Raw genomic sequence first — 12,579 nt, 5'->3', positions numbered from 1 at the left:
AACCATACAATGACAAGAGTATGGGTATGATAAAGAAAAACAACACTAATTCCAAAAAGAGGCAAACAACACTGTGATATGATAATAACGATAGTTCAGTGTGGTAATGGTGGGGTATATTAAGCAAAAATCAATTTTTTAATGAATGAACCAATCTTTAGTCTTGACCTATATTCCCTCCGGTCAATAACATAGACTAAATACATCATTTAATAAATGAACCTAAAAAATTAATTTTTGCTTATAATAGTGACCGGAGGAAGTATTATTTGAATTGTTTATGTTTATTGCATCAAACATTCGGTCATCTAGTCACTAAGCTTTTCATGGTGACTATAATTCTACGAAGACTAGCATTTTCAGCTGTCTACATAATCGCAACCATTTAAAATCCACGAAACAGAGAATGGTTCGGTCAACAGAAAAAAAAAAAAAAAATGGATCAGGAAAAAATGCGCACACAAAAAAGAAACAATAAGGATATTTTATCCATGTTAAAGTTTTGACAAGATGTTTAAGACTTTAAGTTCAATTCATTACGGTTTAAGTGAATGAATAAAGAGTCATGTTGACAAATGTTAATGACATTGTTTAAGGAACCTAAATAAAGAAATTTTATCTTGAAATTACAAGTCGAACACGGAATTTTTTATGCAAAAGTTACCACTTTTGATTACTAATACAATGAAAATTTGTTAGCCTTTTCCATAAATAAAATCGAAAAGTCAAGAGCCAAACCAAATGGTGGGACTCCTTCCCGAACCCTGCGTATGCGGGAGATTTAGTGCACCGGGTTGCCCTTTTAAAATCGAAAAGTCAAAAGAGCCAAAATCAAATCTGGACAGAATTTGAGCTACTAGTCTGTATAGCATCTTCTTCCAATTGAATCTATAATTCCTTCATACCTTAAACAAGTTGACAACACATCACTGTTATCCATGTGGTTAATTAGCAAAAATATGCCCAGTAACGTAGCAAAAGAGCCGAAAATGTAAACTTGATATCTTCAAGCTTTCAGCTTCTTGAAGTTCTGTACTGACAAAGCTGGCACACGTGCAATCCCGATTGATTAATTACAAATATTTACACAGATTACAACATTTCAAATCAAAACTGCACTATTTTTCTATTTATCCTAAATACATTTCTTAAAACTAAGAATAATATGTAAAACTAGTCATATCGAAAAAACTTTGAATACACCTGTGATCAAAAGAATGATGAGCGACAAATCTGTCATATTCCTAACCTCTTTGAACCACATTCGGAGCAAAACTTTGATGTTTCCCTCAAATAGGGAGCCCCACATTCATCGCAAAACTTCGCAGGACTTGGTGGCTGTGCAGCATCATACAGTTCAGCATAAGATAAAATAGTTCTGTGATATATCAAACAGCTAAAATCATTCAAATCAATTACTTTGGTCAAGTGTTTCACATAGCATTATAGAAATATTCAATCTATTCTCTTCATCATGCACTGTAGGCCCATTATCACACTGCTATAATTAAGTTAGCAGTCCTACTAAGGGTTGAGAAATGCAAAACAAGTTTTTGCTTTCAGAGCCATGTCTAAATGTTGAAAAAGCTGAGTATTAACCCAGCATGCAATTAGACTTAGAAAAATGACACAACAACATAGATGCAAGTTGAATATCAAAAACATTATCATTGTTTTATAGAAAGTTCCATCATCAACATTGAAACATAATCTAGCCAATAAACTCACCATCATGTGCAAGCGTCCTCCGACATGGCCACCTGTGAAAGATTGTAAGCAACTCATCTGTTGAGATATTGATGGCTGGTGAGAATGAGAAATTTCAGATAGGTGTGAAGGGGGGCCATTTTGATGGTTATGAGAATAGGGCCCTCCATGCTGACTTTGGTGCATAGTTTGATTGTTCTGGAGACCAGGGTGAAACTGGGGTTGATGTGCCAGTGATTGCATGTGATGTTTGCCAAGGGCTTGGTGCTGACTTTGTGGCTGGGAAATAAAGTCCCACGTCATTATAAAATATCGTTAGAACTTTGAAGTAACACTTAAAAAATCAAACCCAAGACCCACCCCAAGAAACAGGTAGCAGAAATGCAGAATCAAGGTATAGACATGCAAATACAATGAACAGACTCAATTTTCAGAAACACTGAAAGAGAGAAAAGTAACAGAACATCAAGTGCCTAATTATAATTTTATTTTCTCATTTTATAACAAAGGAGTGACATCAACCACCACACAAGGACCAAGTCTATATATGAGTTAACTTAAATTTAATGGAATCATTGACTTCATCTGCATTTTTGCAGTCCAAACCAGAAAATCAAACTGAGGTGAAAAAACAGCATTCACCATCCATCCCATATGATGACAAATTAACAAAAACAATAATATATTAACTTTATAATACTTACTGAGCGATATCCTTGAGTAGTATTCAATGTCGTAGAATTGTCTGCACCAGGATAACTCTGTAAAAACAAGTCAATTGTCAACATCATAATGTTTGGACAAGAAACTCCAGCAATTACCATTTATGCAACCTTTAAATAGCATTACTATCCCATTTAGTATAATATATATCATGACATATCAATCATTTTACAATGCAGCAGCAGATGCCAAAGCACATTTATTCATATTCATAGCCAACATGTGCTAGTAAAATTTTTCCGTAGCGGCACAATTTAGACGTTGCACACAAAACTGCAGTAGCTTACGTATTGAGCATCTTAAAAACAGCACTTCATTTTCCAAAATGAGGCAACAGCATTCTTACAGGGATATCTGGGATATTTGGAAGTGAAATTGATGCACCACGCCTATATTTGTGTCTTGGAGAGTAAAATTTATAATCGTTAGCTGAGATTGCTACTTCATTCCGACCAGTCAATCTTTTAAACCTAAAACAAAAAACAAAGCAAGTGAGACCAAGCCTGTACTCCTTGCAAATTTCAAATAAATGCTCAACCTCTATCTCATCATAACTGTGATGTTATTACGCACATTAGTAGTTAGAGAAGAATGTAAACTTCTTTAAAATGTAATAAAAGGGAACAGGCAAGCATAGCATCAGAGAGCTGTCACAAGTTCAATTGAAATTAACACAATAATTTCATAAAAAAATTGACTTAATAAATGCTGGTATACAATGGAACTACAGATAAAATACAAGTTATATTTCTTAGGTCTCACAATCTGATATAGCAAAAAATTAAGAAAGTAAAAACAGCATAGTACCGATTTTCAATCTCTACAAACAAAGAAATTCAAACGAAAAAGACCCACAAAATTCAAATATAATAAAAAAAAGGAACTAATATCCACCGAGATATAGAAAATAGACTAATCGTGACTGCAAATAATTCATCCTATAGGCCTATATAGCTTAGGATAATAATTAACAAATTAAATCGAAGTATGTAAGCTAAGAAGCCATGTCAGATCTTCAGCTAAAATGAGAACATATCAATAAACAAAAGGAAAAAACTAATTGGGGTCGACTACATGGATCAAATAAAAAATAAACACTACAACACGCAACTGACCACTCAGCGTCATCAATAGGCACAGAATTCGGTCTTTCAACAATTTTCAATCCATTCACTACCACAAAGCGAACACGCTTCTCTTCCTGTATAACTAGTTCCGGAAACCTAGTCCTCGTCTCCGTTGAAGTTGCCAATTCTCTTCTCTTATATGTACACGGTCCTGTCGAGACAAAGAAAACAATAAATGTTACAACCAATATATCATATGACCAAATACACAATAAAAAATTTCCACTTGTAAAAGGAAATGAAATCTAATAATCTACGTTGAATATTTAGAAAGGATATGCTAAAAACCTTTTTTAGGAAATTTCTTAGCAAGTCTTCTATACAAACCACCAGCAGCTTCAAGAGCAACACCGATAGACTTGTCGCGGATACCATTCAACGAAGCAAGCCTAATATTAACTTCATTAACCAAACACTCGTACATATTAGCTACATACATCAAAGGCAGCGCGAAATTCGGATCTCCTTCATACCGAGTCTCTCTCGTCCTCCTCTTGTTCATTTTATCTTGATCAACATAATCAACATCCGAATCAATCACTTCAATCACATGATCATCGATAAAATAATCCATCACAATTTGCATAAACCTCGCTCTAGCTGATTCAATCGGCGAAACATCTACTTCACAAATTCAACAACAAAATAAAAATCAATTAACCACATCATTTGATGAACAAGCTGAAGTATAGATTGTAGAATGTTACCGTCAATGGTTAAGATATCGTAGAAGGTTCTAGAAGATTCGCTTGTTTCGAGACTGGAGCGATCTTCATCGATTTCTGTACTGTGAAGTGGCAAACAGACGGCGGCGGCGTGATCTTCGGTGGTGGTGATGTCGTCGATGGAGGGGGCGGTGGTTCGGGTATCGACGGAGTTGAGGACGTGGAGAGGGCTTTCGATGAAGGAAGTGGGAGAGTTGAGATTGTAGTGTTCCGGAACCCTAGTGCTCATTTTTTTTTTCGAACCAATTTTCACGGTGGCTCGGTAAATTGGTTCGGAGATTGGTGTGGGATTAACGGATATCCGAACGTGAATTGGGAGAGAGAGGAAAAAGAAAGAGTGGAGAGTCCAAACCTGAGGTTTCTGGTGCTCAAAGCTGTATCCAAACCTCAGCTCCCTTTGACTCTTACCATACCTCATTTATTTTCTTCTTTTCATTTTTTTAATTTAATTGTGTAATAATTTGTTAAATTGCCTCGTAAATATTTCAATAAATTACTCCCTCCGTCCTAAATTGCATGTGACTTTAGAAAAAAAATTTGTCCCAAATTATATGTCGCTTTACAATACCAATAAAAAATTAATGTTACTCTTCCTATTATATCTTTAACTATTTATTACTCTCTCTTCTTTCAATTCCTTCATTTATCTTTCTCATATCATTTATTGAAGATAATTTTGTAACACAACTCATAATATCTCTTTCCCACACAATATTAATTACATTTCTTAATATGTGTGAAATGCTCAAAACGTCATACAATTTGAGACGGAGGGAGTAGTTTACAAAGCAAGATATCTCGTACAAACTTAATTTGATTCAACATTACTCCGATACAAATATGTGTATGTTAGAGTGAGTAGACAAGTGCATTATATCCTAAACTTGTAATTTTAGAGAGTATGGTGGAAAGTAAACATGTTTGAGGCGAAGTCTAAGGTGTACGAGTAAGATATGTCTTATACGGCATGCAAAATCTTAAATTCGTATTCTAAAAAAGGAAAAATATTACAAAAACTTCTTTCTAGACTCTATAGTAGATCGAAACTGTTTAATGAAATTTTATATACCTAATCTAATTAACTAAATTTAACAATTGATTTAGCTTTGGTAAAAAAAAAAAAAATAGATTGGCTAAATTTGTTTCACACAGAATAGCTACATTTACTTTCTATAAAAAATTACGTAGCAGTAAAGATAAAAGTATGATACAATCAAAAAAAGAAAATAAAAGTATGTTTATTTTGACACTTATGTCAATAGACTCTCATTAACTATAAATAGGTAATACGATTTTTGTAAAAAAAAAAAAAAAAAAAAGTAATGCGATAAAATTTGTAAAAAAAAACGTAGTACGATAAATTTGAGCAAGATATAGTGTTAATAAGTTAAGCAACATTTAAGTGGTCCTAAATTTCATTAGATTAGAAGAATTTGAGCTAGCAACACTGACAGTTAGGTAATCCTTGTCTAAATCGAAGATCACCTTTTACAATATATTAAGATAGATATTAAGGCATGTACATGAATTAAGATTTTAAGAAAAATTTTTGATTAAAAAAAATGTCTAAAAGATTTTAAAAGAAATTGTAGGAATGCATTCATTTTTAAGAAATTTTTTTTGTTGAAGTTTTTGTACAACCAAGATTTTAAATTTTGGAAAAAAGTCTTCACATTGTTGTCAATAAGGTGACAAATATATCTATTGTTGTCCTAAATTTTGCGAAATGTCTCTGAACAATGAATTTTTGGGTCAAATCGAGCCAAAAATGTTGAGATTATTTTTTTTCCCAGCGCCATCCACATTTTATACCAGGGTAATGGATCGTAGGGAAATCATAAAAGCTTGCAACATAGGAAAACAGCATCTGGTTCAATGGAATTTGGAAAGGCTTGACCGTGGATGCTACACAGCCAATTTATTCGTCTCAGTTTAAAGGACAGGATTGTTCTACTTGAGACTGGAAGTGATAAAGCTTTGGACATAAACAAGGCCGAAAAAACATGGTTGACGAATTGGTCATGTTACTTGGTCAGTTAACGGGAATGGATTAGACAATGCAGTATGGTTATAGGGTGGAGACCAAAGAGGAGTAGAGTCGGAGTGGGGAGTCATTTTTTAGTTGTTTTAGACAGAAATAATTCTTTTACAGGAGTTGAGGCTCTAATTCTTCACTGTACGAGCTTAGACACTCTTCTGCTTTTAACAATATTCTTACACCATTCTTGTTACTGGTATTCTAGTCAAAGATCGGTGTTTGAGACGAGAGCAAGATCACATTTAGATGAAAACAATGCATTTGGCGGTCATTAAAGAACACTAACCTAACCATGTCATAACATGCAATCTTCAAATCAGATGGCTGAAACTTGAAATTACTCAGAAAGCAATGATATAAGTGCACAATTGATAATATTTCATCCAAGGTAATCATAAATTAGCCCATCTTGAAGATCTATGACAGGATTTTTAAATTATAACCAAACAATACAGATCATTCAAGCTACATAGAACTTGTGAACTTCAAGAGATTATTGACCATAATGTACAAAGAAAAACAACAAACACCCTGAAAGCTGCAATCAAAGGATGATTCAACGTCTATCACCTGCCACTGATTCAGCATTGAAGAGATACTTCACCCGTGAAAGAACTGAATCATGAGCAGGATCATAAGGGTGGTCTTTTGAAGGGATTTCAAGAATTGCAGGAACAGGCTTGTTATAACTATCAACCAGAAACCTTATCATATTTGCAACCTGCACAGTCAAAGAAATTATAAGATATAAATAACCCAAGATTGTAAAGGTCAAATAAGCAAGAAGGTTTTCTAAATAGGAACCGGGTGCATGAAATAGTTTTTAAATCCCAGGTAGGATATCACAATGGCTAAATGAGCTAAAAGGACGGATCCAAATATCCAACTAATAACTGATCCAACAGTTCTGAACCCAATGACCATATAAACGAGTCAACCTTTTTTTGCAATAATATAACTTGTCAACATTTAAACCCAAAGGATGGCTATCAAAAGAAGTGCCAATTTTATGATTGAATCTCACTGGTACTGTCACATTGGTCTGTCAAATAAAATCTCCAGTTATCCAGCATTATTCATTAACGCCGTGTAAGTTTTGGAACCTGATGCAGTATATAATTAAAATATTCCCTTCAGATTTTCCCTAACAATAGTGTTGATTACCAAACAGAACATGTGTTAAACTATAATAGGTAAGGATAAGTAAAAAGTCTTCCGGACGTGATAAGCTGATGTCTCAGGCCGTAGGAAGTAGGAACTAACAGTAGCAGATATAGTGTTTTACTTAACTAAGAAGCAAGAACAAAACAGCCTGAATCATTTTTATGGCCATGAAATATGACTTACAAATTGGCTAATCAGCACAATTGCAATATCCTCCCGTGTTGTGAATTCTTTGAATGCATCCTCGATTTGTTTGACAGTCGTTTCTGAAGAACAAAATCAAGAGTTAAAACAAAAACTTACCGTCAAATCAATTTGATTTGAAACTGAACAAGAAATTACCAGGAATATTTTCAGAACTTGACACACTATTCAGAGAAAAAAAATGATGCTATATTTAAAAAAAATAAAATAAATGATGCTATCTTATCAATCTGTAGTGAGTAATCCAAGTACTACCACTACCCAAGGTTCAAGTATCGATTAACCTCAGTTTCAGGGTACCTACTAATAACCATTGCATAAAAAAATAGCCCACGCACAAAATAAATATTCTATAGTTTTTCTGGGGAGTGTCTAAGCTATGAAATGTATTACAGATAAAGTTTGTGGAAATCACAACATTTCTACGCATCCTATATAGGAGAGACAAATGCCCATGCTTATTTATGAGGTCCACGATATACAACAATAAGTCTTTATAAAACATAAAAGAACACATGTACTATTTTTATTGGACATCTACCACAATCAGAAAATTAGGTGAAAAAGCAGGGTCTCTTCATGAACATGATGCACAGATTAACAAGAAAAAATTGGGGAATTTGAAACTAGCCCTCATAAATAATAGTAAGTAAAATATAGTTTAGTGACTTACTTGAATCCACAATAAGGTAATTTGTCTTCCGACGTATGTCAACGTTTCCCACTCCAGCCAAAAGAAACCCAACTATGGTATCCTGTGGAAAATAAAATTGAAATCAAAATCTCAGAACATTTTAATCATTTCAATCATAATGAAAACCAATTACAAAAAAAAAAAAAAAAATCTAAAATGGAATTGGGAAATGATATGGGCAAAATTAGAATATAAAAAACAGAAGCTCAAAGAATATAATATCTCACTGGTTATTCAAATTAATAGGGGCCAGTTGTAATGTTCAATTGCCAACTGAACTATATCTGATTTTAAGATTAGAAAACTTTTAATGTCAAAATATTATTATGCTTACAGTTTTCAGCCATAGAGATATTTTAGTGTAATTAAGTATCTAGTCATATACTCATGTCCAACACTACAACTGTCATTGTATGGATTTTGGCTTTGGGGGAGTTCGTGATTTATTTCCTTATTTCAGGGTTCCGTTTATATTAGTAATTGGCTAGATCTGACTTGGAGTAATTGGACCTGCAGTTTCGGACTGCTTGGTACAAATCACAGGGTACTTATAATCCTATTTCATTAACAAAGGCAATCAAAAATATCAGTAAAATACCAGCTTATATAATATGGAAGTATATTGCTCCTACTTGACTATGTGTGATGCAATCAAACTCAATGTATGATGATTTTCTTCTTTTCCTATGATCTCCAAATCCCTTTCTTCAATTTTATCAGAGAGACAAATTTAATTTCTTTGGATGAGGACAACCTCACAATTTCATATTTCATTCAAATCCTGTTAATTTTTGCTAGAATCTATTTAAGGAAAACTCAATTCATAAAAAACGAAATCAGTGGCTTTATGCAGCATCTGAAATGTCTTCAATCTGACTTCTTAAGCCATCTTATGGCTGAAAGTCCCTTCCTCAAGAACCTATCCATCCACTTATTTTCTAAAACCCTGAATTTGATCCTTTCAAGAGAACCTAAACCTAACCTATTAAACCCCAAGCCTTCTGGTACTCTACACCAGAAAAATGTACAATAGTTTGTTATCATAAGAAGTCTGCAGTAGTGCATAATCAGTTGTATGCCGATAGCAAAATAGATCTTTAAAATATCAGAAATTTATCTAGCAGCGGACTTATATTAGCCACAATGATTTCGCAGCTAAAACCTATTCAATTTCCATGCATCCTAGTTATCATATCATCTGCTTTGACAGTCTTTAAGACAACATAATCAGTGATAAGAAAGTATATATAACATGGCCACAGGCTTACCTCGTCAGCAATCATGGCAATAAGTGATGAATTGTTGGCAGGAATCGGAACTCTGTTGGCCATTTCGTATATCTGAAGACAAATACAATGAATAGCATTGATGAATAAAATACATAATATCCCTTCATTACTATGAATCAATTCAGCATCAACTTGAAATCTTAACAATAGGTTTTTTTTTTTTCTTCATACAAAATCACAATTCAGAGTATAAACTAATAACAGATCGTATACCCTTTGATGTGAGAGATTAAAATTATGATTTCGTACTCGTTGTTGATCCAAATAAAAAAAAAGGGTGAAATAATGTTAAGATCTATGGATTGAGAACAGAATGAGAATTGGAGCAAGTTGATCGGAGATTAAAGTGATGATCTATATGAATTACGTGATGAAAATGGTTATAAAAAGATCGAGATCGTGGTAAGCAGTGTGAGCATCAAAAGAACTGAATTAAAAATTTGACAAGTTGGAAAGGAAAGGACGAATAGAACGCACCGGATGCGACAGATGAGATGGAGACGGCGGAGCGTGACGGAGACGGGAGAAATCCGGTCTGTTTCGAGAGCTGCTAATTCCCCACACGCACTCTCAAAGCTAGTTAGTTTCAACTCTTATCTTTTTTATTTTTATTTTCCACACTTTATATTATTTTCAATTCTTTTTTATTTATATATTTATATTATTTTCTCCTTAAAAAAAAGTCTATCATTTTCAATTAAATTTTGACCATGTAACCAAAAAAAATTAAAATTTTGACCAAACCAAAACAAAAACATTTTATTAAAAAAACTGTCGATTATTAAAAAAACATTATTTCAAACACCAAAGTTGCCTTGAAAAATCTTGGCATGGTATTGGAGTTAGTGAGAGTTGTCTAAAGAAGGTGAATGCTATTGTTATTTGTCTCTGATTAGGGTTGGAAATAGGTCCGGCCAGCCAAGGCTTTGAAAGGCCTGAGTCTGGCCTACAAAAAATTATACAAGCCTAAGCTTGGCCTATGGTCTATCATAGGCCGTTTTTCTTGGCCTGGCCTAGCCTATTAAAAAGTCTGGCCTTGCCTGAAAGCCTACGTTGAAGCCTATTTAACATTATGGTCATCAAATTGTTCATTTTACATACTAAATAGGCTAAACATGCCTTAAAGCCTACTTAAAAGTCTATTTTACTAAAAACAAATTTTAACAACATAACAGGCTGTTTAAAAGCCTATAACAACAAAACAACAAATCACAATGAATTTAGAGCTAATAATAATAATCTTTCGTTAGTACTCATCAATATTTATCAACCATTTGAGTACAATTCACCAAAAAATAGAAAATCATATGATGACGAGTAGCAGAATTGAACACTTCTAGCAGTTTACACACTTTCTCAACTTTGTCTCATTCTTCAAATGAAGGGGCATGATCATAGTGAGGCTCTCTTTCTTTGTAGGCTGAAAATACAATTTTAAATCTCAATAAAAAATTATTTCTATTTATATTGGGATTGATTTTTTTTTTAGCGGACAATGCGAATTGGTGATGATTTTTTGTTGATATATATTAATATAATAATAATTAGGCATATTAGGCTTAACTTATGGGTATAAATAGGCCGGCCTATCAGGCTTAACAGACTTTTTTAAAAGCCTAAGCCTGACCTATTTTATCAAATAGGCTTTTTAAAAAGCCTTAACCTGACCTTTTTAATAAATAGGCCAGACCAGGCTTAAACAGGTCAGGCCTTAGGCCAGCCTAGCCTATTCCCAACCCTATCTCTGATCAATGCTTTGCTATTGAAGTCCATCAAAATTTCAGCAGGATTTTTATGCGAACCGGTGCAGGTCTACTTTTTGTTGGTTTTCTGTTTTTTTTTTTGCCGAGGATTTTGGCCTAGTCCCTCTGTTGTAATTTTTCCCTTTTTTTTAATGAAATTTGAGATTGACGGTATAGGATGGGAGCTCATCGGGGTGCCAACCTAGTTGGGATGTCGTTGCTTCTCATTGATGCCTGTCCTCTCTCCTGGTTGACCTAAAAAAATTTTTTTTAACCAAAACAAAGAATAGGTTTTTTTTTTTACCAAAACAAAAATAAGGTTTGTTTTGCCTCTATCACTTTAACTCAATTAATATGTGATCGTGAGTTTAGTTCATTAGGTAGGGAAAGGTAAAGTTTAATAGTTGTTATTTCATTATCTAAAATATCAAACGAAGGATTGAAAGATGAAGTTTGATATTGGAACAGATGAAATGAGACAAGGCTTACGAAACATGAGAATAATCTAGTAAATCTTGAGACCTTAAAGTTTCGTTCTTAAAGGGTTTCAATAACGATCAACCATGGGAATAGGTGTGGTTGTTGTTGAAATACATTCATTGAGACTGAAAGGAGATATGAAAAGCCCGAGAGAAACTTGTATTTAAAAAATAGGTCTAACATAAGATTTAGTTTATGGTTTGGTTTGTGAAAGATTTGTTATTAAGATGAACCAATAATCCCAAGACGCTTTTATTATGATTAATTTTCAATAAATAAAAATCCTAACTTTTAACCTTTAAACTTTCAGCTAATCGTTTTGAAAAGAAAATCAAATACACAACTCCCCGTCGAAATGATATTCTTTTTACTACTTCGGTAAAACCGTGCAATTGCGGATTTTACACATCAGGTGTAAATTAGCAGCCCCTATATATATATATATATATAGAGAGAGAGAGAGAGAGAGAGGGAGAAATGATATTTGTACAACCATTTTTTGACGACTTTTGCACAACTTTCTCTCTCATACTCACATAACATTCTTATTATTTCTCTTACTTTTTCTCTCTCCATTGTTTTTGACCAATAAGAAGAGAGAAAAACAAGGTTGTCACCAAAGTTGTCATTCATTGGATGTACAAATATCACTACTCTATTTTTTATACTTTTTTTATTGCTTTGAT

At 33.5% G+C, this 12,579-nt stretch overlaps 2 protein-coding genes across 5 annotated transcripts; both read right to left on the bottom strand.

Moving 5' to 3' along the window:
- Nucleotides 1–513: 513 nt before the first annotated feature.
- On the bottom strand, nt 514–4,733 carry LOC120577708 (uncharacterized protein At2g02148). Of its 4 annotated transcripts, none has more exons than XM_039829509.1 (8): nt 4,265–4,733; nt 3,846–4,181; nt 3,546–3,708; nt 2,777–2,900; nt 2,412–2,468; nt 1,729–1,986; nt 1,250–1,338; nt 514–1,044 (listed from the first exon to the last, which is right to left on the bottom strand). In XM_039829509.1, the coding sequence occupies exons 1-8, from the start codon at nt 4,698–4,700 to the stop codon at nt 945–947; spliced, it is 1,563 nt and encodes a 520-aa protein (XP_039685443.1). In that variant the 5' UTR covers nt 4,701–4,733; the 3' UTR covers nt 514–944. The 4 variants fall into 4 exon arrangements, with proteins under 4 accessions (XP_039685443.1, XP_039685444.1, XP_039685445.1 ...); XM_039829510.1 differs by having other exon boundaries at nt 3,846–4,178; XM_039829511.1 differs by having other exon boundaries at nt 961–1,338; nt 3,846–4,178.
- A 1,897-nt stretch (nt 4,734–6,630) lies between these two features.
- On the bottom strand, nt 6,631–10,284 carry LOC120577678 (V-type proton ATPase subunit F). The gene is made up of 5 exons (XM_039829452.1): nt 10,149–10,284; nt 9,651–9,722; nt 8,362–8,443; nt 7,668–7,750; nt 6,631–7,041 (listed from the first exon to the last, which is right to left on the bottom strand). The coding sequence occupies exons 2-5, from the start codon at nt 9,711–9,713 to the stop codon at nt 6,877–6,879; spliced, it is 393 nt and encodes a 130-aa protein (XP_039685386.1). The 5' UTR covers nt 9,714–9,722; nt 10,149–10,284; the 3' UTR covers nt 6,631–6,876.
- Nucleotides 10,285–12,579: the final 2,295 nt, after the last annotated feature.

This window comes from Medicago truncatula, chromosome 8 (genome assembly GCF_003473485.1).
Source record: "Medicago truncatula cultivar Jemalong A17 chromosome 8, MtrunA17r5.0-ANR, whole genome shotgun sequence".
Classification (NCBI taxonomy): domain Eukaryota; kingdom Viridiplantae; phylum Streptophyta; class Magnoliopsida; order Fabales; family Fabaceae; genus Medicago; species Medicago truncatula.
The sequence above is the reverse complement of the archived record's forward strand: the minus strand, read 5'-3'. Positions and strand labels throughout refer to the sequence as shown.